This window comes from Boleophthalmus pectinirostris, unplaced genomic scaffold (assembly GCF_026225935.1).
Source record: "Boleophthalmus pectinirostris isolate CB_2022bp ecotype Guang Dong unplaced genomic scaffold, ASM2622593v1 HiC_scaffold_20, whole genome shotgun sequence".
NCBI classification, from domain to species: domain Eukaryota; kingdom Metazoa; phylum Chordata; class Actinopteri; order Gobiiformes; family Gobiidae; genus Boleophthalmus; species Boleophthalmus pectinirostris.
The window spans coordinates 13,450,315-13,468,695 of record NW_026571153.1 but is presented as its reverse complement, the minus strand read 5'-3'; the positions used below and the strand labels follow the sequence as shown (position 1 = coordinate 13,468,695).

The 18,381-nt window shown below is 36.9% G+C and overlaps 1 protein-coding gene across 1 annotated transcript in view; it reads left to right on the top strand.

Annotated features, from left to right (window-relative positions):
• LOC110159331 (adhesion G protein-coupled receptor L3-like) overlaps nucleotides 1-18,381 on the top strand; it is a 400,279-nt gene that overhangs the window by 343,542 nt on the left and 38,356 nt on the right. Inside the window, exons 15-16 of the mRNA XM_055156115.1 lie at nucleotides 4,779-4,988; nucleotides 11,511-11,731. Coding sequence (XP_055012090.1) covers nucleotides 4,779-4,988; nucleotides 11,511-11,731 — 431 coding nt within the window. The remainder of the gene's footprint in view (nucleotides 1-4,778; nucleotides 4,989-11,510; nucleotides 11,732-18,381) is intronic.

The following is an 18,381-nucleotide window of genomic DNA, read 5'->3' as shown; positions in this document are numbered from 1 at the left end:
CCATAATGATGAGCATCTGTTCCCTGTACTGCTAACATAACTGGGCTACCACCACCGCATCTTATCTCCTAGGTTTTTCTCACTTAAACTGGTAAACTAGTCTTGGGGGGAGGGCAGAATACAGAAAAACCTCCAGTGAATTGTGATAGTACCCCTCTTCCTGGAGAATCCTGCTGACTGTGGTTAGAAAATGATTTAAAGAGGTGCTTGTTTGAGAGATAGACTAGACGTATAGTATGGTTATTTCTCAGTGTAAGCAAATATTTTCTCAAGGATTTCAGCACCAAAGCTCGATATAATATAACTTGCTGGAGGCCATGGCTGCATTTATATCGCAACTGTACTGTAAGACCTTGTAGTCTGTCAGTGCTGGAGAAATGTCACTATAAAGTAGTTTAAGATCTAGGTTACAGTTTATAATAACTACACCTAATTACCCTTAGCAAAGTATGAATAAAAAAATAATTCATAACAAACACATTTATTAAAGCTCCTATATTACACAAAGTAGATTCTTGTGAGCTTTATGCCATGTTGGAATGTGTTAGTTCATCAAAAACATAACGGGAGTTGTGTTTTGTTTCATTCACACATGTTTGATTAACCTTTATTATTAGTCTGTCTACATCTCCAAAGCTCAAAATGCTCTGTTCCACCTTGTGATGTCATGAAGCTGTATTTTTTAAGTTAACAGCTCCCTTTTATCTATTGTTCAGAGATTGGGAAATCCAGAGCTGAAATTACCCAAATATTCTATCTATATCTAATGACTGGAGTTTAAAAACACAGTGGAGCACTTTCTACATTCCTACTTTAATACGTGACATCATAAGGAGTGTTTTGAGAAGTCTAAAGCCCAATTTATCATGCGTCAAATCGTCTGCATCAATCGCCGTGAACTCTCTCCGCAGAGTGTCTGCATCAACCAACGTGCACCTCTGAAATTTTGTTACTGAGCATCAAAACGACGCAGACAGCAGGGAAAGCAACTCGGAAAATAAGGGCTGTGATTGGTCCTCTCTACATACATTTCCTGTACTCCACTTTCCCGCTTCATTTTGTATACACGAACACAATCCTCGCCTCCTAGCTTTGTGGTGCACAGACCTCAACGCAGATCCATGAATCAAAAACGACGACAAGGCGATGGCGGCAGTTTGCATTGATTCGACACAGAGCTATAATTAAGCCTTAAATATGCAGCGTATGCAGTGTGTTAAACATGTGTGAATGAAACAAAACACAACTCCAGGTCTGTTTTTGATTAGGAAACAACACTATAACTTAGATTCAGAAACAGCATAATATGCACAGTAAAGGTGCTGCACCTGATTTTTATTGTCAGGTATCTTACTTGCACAAAGGTACTACTACACTTTACCTTAGTTTACTGTGGTACAAAGTTATTATATGCAGTGGTACAAAGTTGATCCTCACTTACTTTATGCAGTCCGAGCATCCTAGTTATTCACCATGATGAGTTATATGGTAGTTTTAATGGCAGTTTTCAAATCCAAGTTAAAAAAAAAAAAAAAAAAGATCAACAAATTTTGTTCTGCTGAAACAATAGAAATATGAATCCACTAATAATAATAATAATGCATAACACTTGTATAGCGCTTTTCATGATACTCTTTACATGAGGAGACAAACAAAGGTGAACAAGAGAAAAAGACGGTTAATGAAAGTTATTTTATTTTATTTATTTTTTTCAGAGATGGGTTTTTTTTAAACATGGGGAGTGTGGATGACTAAAACAAAGATTGGTGGGTGGTACTTGTAATGCAGCAGTTGAACAAGACTCTTTACCCAAGTTGTATTTGTGGTAGTTTGAGTGATTGTTTACAAAGATATAATGCAATAATATGTTAAAAAATGTTTTTACGAATCATTATTCTTTATCCTATCTGTCAGAAGTTTTGTTAATAGTGAGCGATTTTGAGAACTGAAAACAACATTGAACTTCCAACTTTGTCTTCTATGCTAATTGTTTTATTTGGGCACTCTGATTAATTGTCTAGAAACTTAAATGAGTCTTTTCTTAGTTGAGTCCTTGTTAGCATTCATGTGACGGGCCTCATTAGCATTCCAGCTATATTGCCATTAGCGCTGAAGTGATCCAGTCAAACCCAAACGCTCTAACCAGATTGTCCCAGCAGGGGTGACAGCTTCAAGCAACTTGGATAAATTCTTGCACTACTCCCACATGTTTTAAATCAATGCCCAGAATGTTAAAAAGAGGACAATTCCCAGGAGAAATCAGGAAGCCATACTCCAAAGTGTTGAGAGTTAGCAATTACATTTACAGCCCGCTATGATGACACACTGCTGTTTATATATAGGGGAGAGGTGTTAGATACAGACAACATGACTTCTTTAAGCGAATGGTGTCGTACTGAGAAGGCACCATCTGTTAAGTGACATTTGTTAAGATATCTGAGTATTTTGTTGTTTTGTTTTGTTTTTCTTAAAGGTCCATTATATAACTTTTTTACTCTGACATTAAACATATTTGGTAAATGGTCTTTTTTTAAATAGCGCTTTTCCACCTTCAAGGCACACGAAGTGCTTTACAACAATGAACCACTCACCTATTCACACACCATTGTTCACAGACACTGGGGGCAAATGTCTTGCCCAAGGACACAACAACAGCATTCATCTGTGGGAGTGGAGAATTTTGGTTTTGAACTGTACAGTATTAATTTATTAATCATTAATTAATTGTTGCATTTATATATCGCCTCTCAAGACACCCAAAGCACCTTACAGTTCATTGTTCATTCACTCCACACTCGGAGGTGGTAAGCTACTATCCTAGCCACAGCTGCCCTGGGGCAGACTGATGGAAGCGAGGCTGCCAATCTGCACCATTAGACCTTCAGACCACGACCATCACTCACACACACACACCACTGTCATACCAGGCAATGCAGGTGAAGTGTCTTGCCTAAGGACACAACAGTTTTTGCCACTGGCGCCCCACTGTGGCAGCTAATTTTCCCAGTGGTTTCACATCCAAGTACTAACCAGGCCTGGGCTTGTTTAGCTTCTGAGATCTGATGAGATCAGCTTTGAGAAGCTGCAGTGGCCACATTATTAGTGAGGAAAAAGTTGATGCATAGTAAAAAAAAAGGTTGTTTCTGTTTTCTACACTAATCTTATGCAACTTGGTGTCAAAAGTATGCTAAGACTACAATACTCTGGACTACATTAAGCATACATTTTAATGGAAGTATTCAGTATTCTGTGACATTCTCAAAGTAGCCTTCATCACTGAAAGCAGATCTCCTTCGGTTTATCAAAAAACATTGACATGTAACATCTATTTCCCCTGAATTATGCATTGTTTTACCATTGCAGGCTTGTAACACCTTTGCGGGGGTCTGCATTCTCAAGTGCCAGCCTTCATCAGTACATGCTTCTGAGTTGCACAGATGTGATTTCTCTGTTGATTTTCCCATTGTAAAGCCACAAACTTATCAACAGTCCAGAGAGGCAACCAAACGTGTGCACAGCGGCATATTAGGCTCTGAAAAGAGAGAATTATCTAAAAAGCCTGAGTGAAAGTTATCGAGCGAGTTGGCTTTGATTGCGTTCCCGTTGAGCCCGGCCTAGACACCTGTGGCCCCTTCTGGACTGTGTATTTTGTATTCCTTTTGTTGGCCGACCAGAATGGAGCAGCAGGGGGCGTTTTGGATTGATTCACGCTGACTAATTTATGATTCATATCGCCCACCTGTGGCTCCCCATGTAGTGGCTTATTGGAGGGCTATGGCAACGTACCTCCAGGAAACTAAAGATCCTCCAGGCAGGGTTTGAAATGACTGTATGATTCCTCGTCATGGGTTTGTGTTTTGGGCTTGTAACACCTGATTGCTTTGTCTTTTATTTACAGCTGTGTGAATAAGTAAAGGCATCCTTCTGTTTCTCCTTTCTGTGGTGTTGTTGTTAAAATATATATCATTTTTAATAATAGAAACTAATAGAAACCAAAACAAAATGTTATTTGTACCAGTTAAAAATAAAATGGTACCACTTTCAACGTACAATGTTTAAAATTTAATGTCTCCTTATTACAAAAAGCCCTCTTAAATCAATTATTTATCCAATGGAAAGGGAATACAAAATAAAAGGAGGAGGAATGGAAGGGATCAAATATGTATGTATATATTTATATTCATATGTACTATCTGGCCATTAAAAATGTTATTTAATATAATACTCCTAAATTTAAAAAAAGCGGGGAGTGGAAAAAAAAAAAAAGCTGGAAAAACTAGTTACTCATTTAAGCAGGTATTGATACTAAAAAAGTCACCTCCACAGGAAAGAAATGAACCCTTCCTGAATAGCTTTAAAATGATCTTTAGCTGTATCAAACTATCAATGAAAATACTATTATTTAAAGTCACATTGTGTTGTCTAAATGAAGTGTTTTTTTATTACTATTATCATTGTGGTATTGAAATCAGTACGGTTTTAAAGTCTATTCTTTAGTATCAAAATTGAATTTAAAATTTTAGTATTGTGACAACTCGAATAGACACAATTGAATATTTGAAACATATTTTGTGCATTTCTTTTTCCACAAAGGCAGAGAATCTTACTTAATTGTATATTATTTAAGCATTTTCATTGAATTTGTTATTGTTTGTGAACAAAAAAGTCCAGTGGTATATTTAATTATTTTTCCACAACAACAAAATCTGATTCATTCTTTGTATTGTTTCATGTAAGTATTGGACAATTCAAACCCATTCCTCTTCCTCTTTCGACAGAACACAGACCCGGTTCACGACATGCTCCTTGACGTCATCACTTGGGTGGGCATCCTGCTGTCTCTGGTGTGTCTGCTCATCAGCCTCTTCACCTTCTGCTTCTTCCGCGGCCTGCAGAGCGACCGTAACACCATCCACAAGAACCTGTGCATCTGCCTCTTCATCGCAGAGTCCCTCTTCCTGGTGGGGATCAATCGGGGCGACCAGCCGGTAAGTTCAAGTTAGACTTCAGTCAGACAAACTTTATGGATCCACAAGGGGGAAGTATTTGGACACTGTAGCTCACTAATTTCAATATAATAGTAAAAGCAAAAAATATCAAGAGTTGTAAAATGAATTAAGTAGCATAATCGCAAGAGGTTCATGTCAAATAAGACTCAGTTATACACATAAAAAAATATAGTAGATAAGTAAGATTTATATAGGCCAGTGTTTCTCAAAGTGCAGTACGTGAGGGTTTGAGGGTTTGCGCAATTTAGAATTAATTTTATCTACCTTTTTGTACTACTTTTGATAATTTCTTGTTTAGAACTACAGTAGAAATGTTGTAGTCCACTTTTAGTGCTGGTCCAGCTCCGATTCGATCAAAAATAGTCCTGTTAAATGCTTCATTTAGATCTGGTGGTATTTGGACAGTCAAATCCTTACGGTGTGAAAAATTGTGAGCCACTGATCTAGACTATAGAGATGTTGGGGCTAAGAGTTACAAGTGTAAAGATGAAATGGTGGTTTTAGTTGTTTTTGTACAGTTATAACCTATTGCTAAAGCAGAAGAAAACTCTATGATTGAATGTGCTTTTGTCCACAGTTTGACTTTGTTGTCTGAAAAAAGCTGTTCCAAATGTTATGGGAAAGTGTTTGTTAAGGCTAAGAATTAGAAACATAACATCATATAGCTGAGTTTAAGTTCTTTACTCTGATATTCATTGTACCTGTGAGTTTTGATCATTCATATATATCAATATTATATCATAACTGCCATAGGCTACGTTCAGACTGCAGCCTGAAGTGACCCAAATCAGATTTTTTTGCCCTTCTGCGACCTGTATCTGATCTTTTAATCACAGTCTGGATGGCACAGATCCCAGTTTTTTCAAACGCGACCCAGGCCACTTGGCTATGTGCTCCTAAAACCGATACATATCTGATCTTTTGACATGTGACTTCTGTCTGAACAGTCAGGTCGCATTCATCCCACCTACACGTCAGGACTCGGAATCTAGTCGATGGAGGAAAAGCGAGGTTAGAGAGTTAATTAATATTTGGGGGGATCGCTGGCCAAAATTGGAGGGGTCTTGGAGGGAATCGGGCGGTTTTTGAAAAAGGTTGTGTCCAGTGTTAACAAAAAATAAAGAGCCTGCGAGCGAAACACAAGGAGGCTAAAGATGCAAATAAACGAAGTGACCATGGACCTGTAACCTGTCCATTTTTCGAAGAACTGGACCGTATTTTGGGAGACAGGCCAGTGTTTCGCCTACTCTCTTTGTGTGACATCATCGTGTACTTCAATATGCATGTGGGACACTTTTAGAGCATTTAAAGTTCACACTGGAGATCACATACATGTCACATTTAATTGGAAATGTGAAGGACCTCTCAAAAAAATCTGATTTCACAAAAAAATCCAAATTGAGCATTAAGCCCTGCAGTCTGAATTTAGCCTTAGTTCACTTGTCCTGACAGCTTTGTACTAGTTTTATTTCATGTGGATAAGCCCAGTAATTACAGAGATATTAACCCAAATTCTACCTTGCCCTCCCACTCTATTTTAAACTATGGGCAGTTGTCATTGAACTCATTTAATCATTTAATTATTATATATTCTACAGGTAAGTGGTCAGTAAAAATACACGTGCATAGGTAGTGGAAACATTAGCTTCAAAAGGTGACATTTCATTTAATTCGGCAATAGTGCGTTATACAGACCTTTAAAGACATGCATATATCTTTGCCATGCTCAATAATAAATGACCTTTACAGTAATAGGTGTGTGAGGTGCTTATGCCAGACAATGTATTACTTATTGCATGGTAAATTGTAGAATAATACAAGGGAGCCAAGAAATATTATCTTATCTAGACATCGATTTTGCCCTTCAAACACTAACTCCCTGCTCTATAAATACACAAAACAATTTTATGCTTTCTACTGCAAAGTCACAGCATCTTCGCTATATGCTTTGATATTTGTTGCCAGGTTACAGAATAAACAGAACGAAAAACCTGCAAGTCTTAAAATGTGTTAGTGTTATTGCATTGACACCTTTTGTTTCAAGGTTCAACCGTTAAACTAATCTAAAGGTGCACTATGTAACATTTCTGGAAGAAGGTTTGCTCCCCACTTCTGTCCATGGAGAGGTCATTGCTTTGCCTGAAATGTTCCACAGACGGCATTAACGTAATCTGTTGAGCATTTATTTCATTACAGATGTTTTTAGTGCTCATCTCCACACAGATCTGACCTCTAACTTGGCCATATTTGAAAATCGGTTTGTCTTTATGGACATGGCTAACTTTTAGGGATGTAACGATATCCAAATATTTCGATATGATGTTATCACGATATTTGAGGCTGATGTAATTATAAACGGGATGCTTTTTTGCTTTTAAAATACCTTGACAAGACTTTGATGTGGATTATTACTGTCATAATCCCAAGAATTCAAGTAAAAAGCATATAACTTAATGTTGTCTGTGCAGAAATGAATCATGGGATATGTAGTTCCCGATGTTTATTAACTATTGCTACTATAAAACCATGCATTTAATCAAAGGAACTTGTGATTCGATATATTGTGACAGCCCACGGTATTATTGTGAGACTTTTGATGATACGATATTCATGATATTTTGGTTATTGTTACATCTTTAATGTCATAGTGTGTAATATAGGCAAAACTATAAGGTGGCAGACACTCCACCAAGAATGTTATGTAGTGCGCCTTTAATGCTATATGATACCTAAAGCCCATAATGAAGCAGACTCGACCCCTTTTTAATAGACCAATGTTGATGTTGTTATTATAAAAGTTGTTAATTTGGAGCACACTGAAGTTCTTTTGCTCTTTTGATGTAAACCCACAGTGATACACGTGCTGCTGTCCTGCTGTGCCAGGAGCTTGTGACCATGAACTTGTTTTCTGCATTATCTAAACTAAAGTTTTTAAATTAACAACAAATATCCTTGTATGAAAAACATCAAAACACAATTGAAATACTTAATACATTTTCTTCAAACCTGACAATGGAGATTCACCTTGGAGTCGCACGCACTAATTTATATAGAAAATAATGTTTAAGAAGTTGTGTTTATATGCACAAAACTCAACAGTGTGGCTTAGTTTACATACGCACTTTTTTTTTTTTTTTTTTTTTTTCCAGTTAAACTAAAAAGCTATACCAATTATGGGTGTGCAAAAATATTGCATGTAATTTTTGTACATTTTACTTACTTATTTTGTTTCTACAGTTTTGTTGCTTGTTTAGGGGAAAGAAACTTATTTAACACGTTTGATATTTTCGATATTTTTGATGTGATTAAATGTGTGTGTTTCATATGAACTTTGCACAAGAAGTGATTTAACAAAGACTTTTCGTATCACAGCCACAATTTAGCCCTTATTTTTCTTGAATCATATCGAACTGATTTGAAATGTATCGTATCGAATCAAAAGTGCATTGTATAGAGGTATGTATTGTATTGGCAACTTCTTAATGATACCCAGCCCTAATACAAAACATTAGAGTCTAGCAAATCTGTAGGAAAGTCTGACTTTGCATACACTTCAACAAAAACAATTATGCACATACCCACTTTTCTTAATTAAAGCTGCACTATGAAACCTTTTTGTTGGGGTTTCTGCCACTTTCTTGCCACCTTGAAATGTTATTGCTTTGCCTACAGATATATATACTTTGCATAATGATATACTATTACCTCCAATTAAGAATTAAAGTCTGTGCCAAAACATGATATTCATCTTCTATTAGCAGTGAAAGCTACTGGCCTGAGCCTACACCTTTCTTTCTATAACCTTTTTATTGGGCTGATCCTCCATCTCCTGTAAGATCACTCTTCTCAGCTGCAATTTACATCCACTCAACCTTTTAGCCATTTAACTGAAACCACTGGGGGGACAAAAACCACCCAGTGATGTTCACCTGTGCCAATAATGACATCAGTGCATGTAAGTGCAGTCAGGATCTTGTTATTCTTAGAAAGCCACCGCTCCAAAAGTGAATAATTGCGTCTTTGCACCTGCTGCTCACAGAAGTTACAGCTCCTGGATTGTCTTCCTATATCTCTCATTCATCCATGCCAGCAAGCAAACAAGACCACATGGGCGCACTGGCTAAACTTGTCCTCTGCCAGCAACCACAGGCAGAACTCCAGTCCGCCCAGCCAAAGCTTACTCAGTACTGTGAATTGTTGGAAATACGCACTTATAACAAGGTCAAAATCTCTCTTATGGAATTTAACATTGTAAGTATGATCCCCAAGAGTAGTATGCAGGGTCTGTTGTCTCTTTGTAATACTAAGTTATGCGTTTTCTTCACATAAAACCAGAGTTAAAAGCCAGCATTTAAAGTAGTTGTCTCAAAAGATTGCGTGTATTGCTTTTGAAGTGGATATGTTGGGTTTTTCGTTTTTCTGTGTCACAATGATAATGATAAATAAGGAGAACGCTGTAAGAGACACCAAGGTCTTCCCATGACAAAGGATCTCTTATGGATCATAAAAGCCTCGTGGAGAATGCAGAATCCAAGAGTAATTATATGTACACAATGTTTAACAATGTGTAACATAATAACATAACAGTATTTTCAAAGGCAGTTCATGGAGTACTTTGAAGTTTTAACTTTTATAGGGGAATCTTGCTCACATGCTATATCTTTTGTATGACCGCAGGTGGGAGGAGAAGCCAAAAACTGTATTTAAATAAGAGTAACTTTACTTCCAAATAGTATTCCTCAAGTAGAAGTAAGTAAGTAAGTAATGGTCCAATAAATTAAGTATGAAAGTGTTTGTAAAACTTAAAGTAACTTAAAGAGTAGCTGGGGGGACATAACATCTGATTTATAATTTGAAGTGAATGTAAATGGGAGGATTACGATAAGATATTAAATTAAATAATGCTAAAAAATAAGTTTGTCTTTTGAAAGAATAGACTCAAAAATTTGAAAAAGTAAATATTGCTAGAGTAAACCACATTTTCACACATGTAAGAGTACTGTTATTTCAAACTATGGTGTCCAAAATCTACTCTTTAAAAAGTTCTTCTGTAAATGTAACTACCCACCTCTGTGTATTACATAAAAGTTTGGTGTTTTCAAAATGTTCCATCTGTGCACAGATTTAGGCTTTCTCTTCCTTTTTGCCCTGGAGCTGTGTCATACAGTATATGCATTTGAATTTGGAGTGCATAAATCATTCACATCATAAAATGCTGTTTTTTAAGATTGTATATCTTGTTCCCCAAGACATTTCAGAAGTTGGATTTTTTATTTATTTTTTTAAGTTACATAAAGCCATGTATTGTTGGGTTTACGGGAAGCAGCACAACATTGTACAGGTGAATAATATGAAATGCAGATGAGGAGGGGCTATATGCTGATTTTTTAGGAGTAGTCTCTTATTGAAATGAGCAAGTTCAACATTTGCGATTTTACCTTTTAGATAATTCTCCTGGGAATACTGCTGTACAACTCCCTGTCACCAATGAGCACATTCAGTATTCACTACTTAGACAAAAACTTCATGAAAATATTTGACTTTTCTTCTTTGAAACATATATTCAACAGGGAAATCTGGGAATATGAAACCATCCCATTCTTCAATCTGAAAGCCTCCAGTTTAGCACTTCTTTGCAAAAGAAGCTTAAACTTGCAGTATTTCTGGTCTATGTTGTTTCCTCATCAAAAACATATCTGGAGTTGTGTTTTGTTTCATTCACACATGTTTAACGCACAAATTCCACATATATAGGCTGAGAAAACACTGTTCTACTGCATTTTTAAAGTCCATTCACGTTCACTAAAATCATTTGGATGATTTCCTGGAATTGCCAGTCTCTACTGAACAAAAGGTAACAAAAAGTAGCTCTTAACCTGAAAACTACCATTATTTAAGCATTCTGCGCTATGGAGATGTAAACAGACTTATACTAAAGCATTACTCAAACATGTGCGAATGAAACAAAACACAACTCCAGGTATTTGTTTGAGGAGGTAACAACATTATAATTTAATGACTTAATGATTTAAAGCTCACGAGACTCAATTTTGTGTAATGTAGGACCTTTAAGTAGCTACACGTAGTTCACACTTGTCCTGGTTTATGAGGAGAAAATTCAGTTTGTCGACTGGACAAAAGTTAGTTTGGTTGAATCGACAAAATGAATTTTCTCCTCATAGATTCTACCTGGACGACTGAGGGATTCTTCACACATTGTCCTGGTTTAGTTTTGTTTTGGCCTTATCTTAATCCTGATGTAGACTTCGTTTGGTCTTATTGTAGTCCTGGTTTAGTCCTTGTGTAGTCCAGGTTTAGGTCCAGGTTTTGTCTTTTAGTTAGTCCCAGTTTTGTTGTTGTGTATGTGCAAGTCTGAACACAGCCTTAGTACAAATATTTACACGAGCATATAAAATTTGTCCTGGCCAGAATGTACCCGAGTTGCATTTTTATATTCTGAGTCTTTTTATAATAAGACTGTTGATCTCTGTTGCTCTCCAGATCGCGTGCGCCGTCTTCGCTGCCCTACTTCACTTCTTCTTCCTGGCTGCGTTCACGTGGATGTTCCTGGAGGGCGTGCAGCTCTACATTATGTTGGTGGAGGTGTTTGAGAGTGAACACTCCAGACGCAGATACTTCTACATCGTGGGCTATGGGGTCCCTGCTCTCATCGTGGCCGTGTCTGCAGCTGTCGACTACAGGAGCTACGGCACAGAGCGAGTGTAAGTGTGTCAGATTTATTATTTATCAGTGTATTTGTGAAAGTATATTATTTTAGTAGACAGAAGTTACATAGAAGTTCAATCATTAGAGGTCAAAATAAGAGTGTATTTAAGTTGCAAGTTTGCATTCAAGTTTCAATATATCTTTGTAAAACCTAAAAATAAATAAGTAAATACAAGTGGAAAGATGATATTCACTTGATCCTGTAGGTCAGGGGTCACCAAACTTTTTTCTCTGGGGACCACATTATCGCTCCTGGCTGTGATGGGGGGCTGGGGTCATGTAGGCCGTATAATTATAACAAGATAACAAAGAATATTACAAGATTATATTATTTGAAAACCGTCACACTTTTATTAAAATATATCATACAAACTGCACGGTCCACACACTGAGCAAAAAAATTATCAGTCGTCCACTGTCCTTTGAAAACTTGGCACTCTCTGTCAACTTTTCGTACTTTAACACTCGTCATTTTTCTGTCCTTAACTGCACTACAGAACTCTGTGCGTGTGTTGATCTCGAGCCTGTCAGCTGACGAATATTTGGTTATTTAAATATAAATTCTTCATATAAATAGAATAAATAATAACAGAGATGTTATTGTTTGCCAAAAAGTAATAAAAAATAAATAAAATAGGCCATGACAACTGCTGAGGATTGCCTCATAGGGCCAGTTCAAGTGGTGGGGGCAGAGGGGCTGGGGGCCGGTCAAAGGGGTGTGGAGGGCCGGAGATGGCCTGTGGGCCTTAGTTTGATGACCCCTGCTGTATGTGAAATCAGTAATTGGAAAGTTTGCTGTTTTGGCTCCTAGTCTTCATATTTATAAGAGGTTATAGTGTTAATATTTTGGTGGATAAAACTGGGCCATATGACCAAAAGAAGATCTTGCCTTATTTAACCCAAGTAGTCAAATTTCTTCCTCAAAGATCTGAACTGTACTCTGAACCACAAGCTTTTCACTGACAAGGGATTGGTTGTCTTGATTAAAAAGATCCAAGCACACCATTGACAGTTAGAAAAGTCTGAATTTTGATCTCTATTAAAATTTGACCACTAAGGGTATAGGTCAAATATCTATGATGACTGTGTCTACATCAAGACTTTGAATCATTTTCATTGGAGTGACATTCATGCAGTTTATACTCGACAAAACCAGTTCTTAAAAAAAAATCAAGAAAAAGAAATATGCGAAAAGAAAAAAGAGGTGTGACATCTTACAAATCTTTCTTTTATTGCAATGGAACAAACTCTTTTTTCCCTCTGGCAGAAGAATAGGCATTGTTGTTACGGCGCACCAAAATACTACCATGGTGGGACGCAGTTGCATTGTTGGAAGATTGTCAGGGTGCTAACACAGATTTGGAATAGAACATAAAGACTTAACCAAAAAGGGATCTGAGTTCTATTGAAAAACAGTGGATTTCGCTAAAGCCATTGCGGTGTAGCTTTAGCAACAGCTTTGCCCACCACTCGTCATTGTTAATCTGAAAGTTTGGTCTGAACAAAACTGTGAAAGAATGTAAGTGTGATTTTTTTTTTTTTGAGAAGCATTCTGATTAGGTTTGCAGTTTGTGTTTTGAAGAATTTAGTTTAAGTTCACATTTTAAACATGTCCTTTTTCCCCAAATTGTTACATCACAAGTAGAAAATCAAAATTTCTTCTGCAAAGTTTTAAGGGACAGTCTGGAATTTTGGACATAGGGCTTCATTTCCTATTTAACCATAGTGTTGGAGACATGTGGAGACACTTCTTTTAAATATTCCATCCAGTCCTTGTATTTGCAGAGGTCACTGGTGTTAGGCTAGCGCATGTCAATGGCCATAGTTATCCTGTTACTCAAAACAATCTTACCCACTCCACAAAGCACCTGAAGCAAAACAATTATTACACCAGACTGTTGATGTAAATGTCTGTGTTGATAGAATAATTTTAGAAGTAACCAACCAACCAACCTTGCATTTGAAGGATTTACGTCTGAGCAGCAGCACCGACTTGTACTTCCTGATAGAAAACTTGGCAGCAGCGGACTGATATATGAGAAAATAGTCCCTCAACATGTGACGATTCATGAGATGCAAGTTAGTTTTATTTCAGACATTATTCTATCAACACAGACATTACATCAACAGTCTGGAGTAATAATTGTTTTGTGTTGGGTGTTTTGTGGAGTGGGTAGGACTGTTTTTAGTGAGAGGCTAACTATGGCCATTGACATGCACTAGCCTAGCACCAGCGACCTCTGCAAATACAAGGACTGGATGGAATATTTAAAAAAGTCTCTCCACACGTCTCCAACACTATGGTTCACTAGGAAATGAAGCCCTATGTCCAAAATTCTGGACTGTCCTTTTAAGTTCATCAACTATCACCGTACTTGTTCAGGCGTCAAATTGTGTTCACAACTAAAGCCTGGCTCTATTAGTGTATCATTTATGTTTGACTAATGCTTAATTGATTTATTTCCCCTTGTTTAATCCCGGTGCTGACAACAGAGGGAGCTCCAACTCTTAAATGCTTCATTGGAAACAGCGGTGTAGTTTATATAGTCTGTTGACATTATAAATTAAAAAATGTGAAATACTAAACCCAAGGTGCACAAAAACATTTTTAAAGGAAATAAAAGCCACAAAAATGCTTAAAGGGTCCATATTACGCAATTTTTAGATCTCGGTTATAATGTTGCTGTGAAACCTGAAATTACCTAAGTTATGTTTTGTTTTATTACAGTTGACCAGCACTTTGGTCAACTGTAATGTTTTTAAAGTGCTTTATAAATGAAGTTGGTATGGTATTCAGGTTTGTTTAACATACAAACCCTGCATATTTACGCTGTGTTCTTCTCTTAAACTGAAAACATTCTATTCCACCTTGTGATGTCATGTGGTAATACAGGAAGTGCCCCACTGTATTTTTAAACAACACACATTTTCACTAGAATTATTTGGATGATTCCATCTTAGGAATTGCCAATCTCTACTGAACAAAAGGTAAAATGTAGCTGTTAACTTGAAAACTAATACTACATGACATCACAAGGTGGACCAGAGCATTTTGAGCTTTGGAGATGTAGACAGAGTAATAATAAAGGATTACTCAAACATGTGTGAATGAAACAAAACAACTCCAGGTATGTTTTTGGCTTAAAGCTCACAAGAGTCCATTTGGTGTAATTTGGGACCTGTAATATGTGTTCTTTTTAAATTGCAGTCTGGTATTTGCTAACTACGACCGTTTAAATTGCAATTTCGATTTGATAGCCATATATCTTTCAGCCATACTGAAAGCCATGTGATGATAATGAAGAGGCAAGTCAGCACTTTGTCCTGATGTTTATCACAGGGTCTCGTTCACACTGGGGGCTGTAGACACTGGGAGAGGGGTACGGCCGTAGTTCTTCGTGATGGATGGGCCGATCACTGCCACAGTCTGAGCCCTGGCATCACGTGAATAATTAAAACCACAGGGACAATTATACGCAGCCACTGAATAATGAGGGAGAGCGGTGGGCTTGGGAGGGGATGTACCAAATAGGCGTAGGAGGTACTTGAAATATTTGTAAAAGTTGTATTGCCAAAATTAGTTAGTCATTTCACTGCATTTAAAGGACTGTACTTGATTTAATAAAATGTATTTAAGTAAAATTTGGTTCCCTCCAGTACATATATATTTTAAAAGTACCTCTCAATTTTACATTTTTACAGTCAAAGATGTAATGTTATTGCACTGTTGGCATGCTGGTTGTATTTAGCATTACCATGATGGCAAAACTCCCTTCCTTACTTACACACTTATAAACTCATCTTGGTGAGTAATTAGGATTGCATTTTTCATACAAAATTTGATTTGATCCCCTCATATGTAACAAGTCCTGAGGCTGATGGAGTGGAATAGCACTTTGCAGAGGTGGGGACATGCAAGTTGTGACTTGGACTCGAGTCAGATTTGAGTCACTATTTTTAGGACTTGAGACTTGACTTGATCAAATGGACTAAGACTTGAGACTCGACTTGGACTTGAAGGTCAATAACTTGAGGCCTATGACTTAAATCTGAATTCTTTCTATTCTAACTGTAATGATTCACTGTAAGATTTTATCAAGACATTTAAAAAGGAAAAATTTCACATTTATATAGCTTATAAATACTCATATATAAATATACTATGACTTTATAAGTACAATTTAGTTTAAAAGTTATATAAATTGCAAAAATCTAAAGTATATTTAAATTTAAAGACTTGAAATAACTTGAAACTCAAAGAAGACGACTTTAACTCAACTTGGACTTATGGGCCAGTGACTCGAGACTCGACTTGGACTTGCCTGTATTTGACTTGGGACTTGACTCGGACTTGAGGTTGAGACTTGAGACTTGAGACTTACTTGAGACTCGCAAAACAGTGACTTGATCCCACCTCTGGCACTTCGTATGTTCCACTGTGCCACAGCAGAGTCATTCACCACCCATTATAAAACATAGAAAATATTATAATGGGAATGCTTGTGTACAAAAGTAGTTCATTTTCTTGCTCTTATATTTAGAACATAACATTAGTATAAACCAATGTCTTCTTTTTTTAATAAGCACTGTGTAGAGCAATTGTAAACATTGTAATGGCTCCGTGTGGAGTCTGGGAGCAGGCACAATCACATTTACATAAGCAGGGTCTTGCTACAGCAATTTGGTGTATACAACAAATTAGCAAATATTTAATTTCCCGTGCTTGCATTGTTTAGTTATTTGCAAGTAAGACCTGTTAAAACATAATAGCTGTTGCAGGGCAGTTTCTGAATAATTGCAACTTGGTACTAAGCATGGTGTAAATAGGAAAACAAAGTTTATTAATTTCTGAATTAGGGTTAAGCAATACGAAGATATGCTCAAACACATTTTCCCCAACACACTTCTCCTATTGGTCAGCTTTTGTCATATTCTGAGTGAGTGACAGGTGGATTCAACCAATCACAGAAGCTTTGAAAACTTCCTGAAGCTGCAAATGTACAATATTTTAAAGGATAAGTGAAGGTACATGATCTGGAAGAAAATCATAATATTATTTTTTTATTCTGCTTAATTTTTTTAGAATTCAAAATCACAACAGCATCTTCACAGAGCTTAAAGGTGCACTCTGTAACTTTTTGGTTGGGGGTCCGTCACCTTCTTGTTTCTGTGGATATGTCATTTCTCTGCCTGGAAACTTCTACCTTATATTTATTAAATTACAGGTGGTTTTATAGCTCAAAATACCTAGAAAAACAGACATTCTTTCTGACTGTGAGCGGGGTTGCACCTCCACAGATCTGAGCTGTAACTTGGTCTGGTTTGGTCTCCATGAAAAGTTAGAACAAGATAAAGAAGATGGAAATGTTTAATACCACACTGGTCTTTATGGAGAAAAGCTTTTTACAGACCCTCTACCAGAAAAGTTACACAATGCACCTTTAACAAAACTGATTTAACCAACAGAATTATTATTTCCTTGTACACTCCAAAAAGCGATATCTAGGTAAATTAAAGTGACTTAAATTATGAACATTTTACTTTATTTGAGTAAATTAAACTTGACGGATAAAATGAACTACCAGTGGAATAAGCGTGGTTTTCTAAATTCAAGCAACATCAGATTTAGTTTATTTTAATTTCAAAGAGTTGTTGTTTTTCTTTTCTTTCTAAGTGTTTAGCAAGATATATTGTCATATTTTAAGTGCAAAAAGAAATCTTGTTCCATTGGTTGTATAATTTTCCTTGTCAAGTGAAATGTACTCAAATCAGGATAAAACTTTCTTAATTCAAGTAATCTTAACTTTTCTTAACTTTAACATTTTAAATTTGTATATATTCTTAGCTTTCCCATCCTTTTTGGCATTCCTTTAGTCATTCTCACCCTCTGACCACTGAAAAGACGATCTGCGTTAGTGATTTTTGCACATTAAACTGTTTTTGACAGCATGTGGCAGCCCCAGTGCAGTGGGTGGCAAGGATCTCCACAAACCCAAGCTGTTGGCATGCGCTTGGCTAGTGTTTTGACTGGCGCGAATATAACTCCCTTATTTCGCCACCAAAGTGAATGAAAGTATCTCAGGAGGAGGAGAGAGATAAAACTGTGCTCCCAAAAAACCACCATGACAAAAGTTGAGGACAGCCTGCAGCTCCCGACGCCCACTTGCTCTTTAAATCTTTCTATGATCTCAACAAGAAGGCAAAAACATGAACAATAGACGCTTCGGAATAATTTAGTACACTTTGATGGGTTGCCAGATCTTCGTGCATGTTTTCAGCTTTTGTTTAGCTTCTTTTTTTGGACGCCCATACGACTTGTGCTGTGTTGATGCGCAGATACCGGCCCTCGCGGCAAAGGAACAGTCAATTTGTCACATTCGCTACACAAGCCCGCTCTTGCATCGAAATATTGTTTGAGAGGAGTTGAAAATGTGCTGCTGACACTTTGTGAGGTGGTTGTAAGTTTATTATTTGGCAGCTCAATGCGAACGGGTTACCCAAATATACACAACATAATAATTGGGATCAGCTTATATAGGTCCTGTATTGTGATTCAATAAATTTTTTGAAGCTTTTATTATTTAAAAAGCACATGTGGACATTTTCTGTCTGTCAATACTGCAAAGCAACCCAACTTTAATTCCAG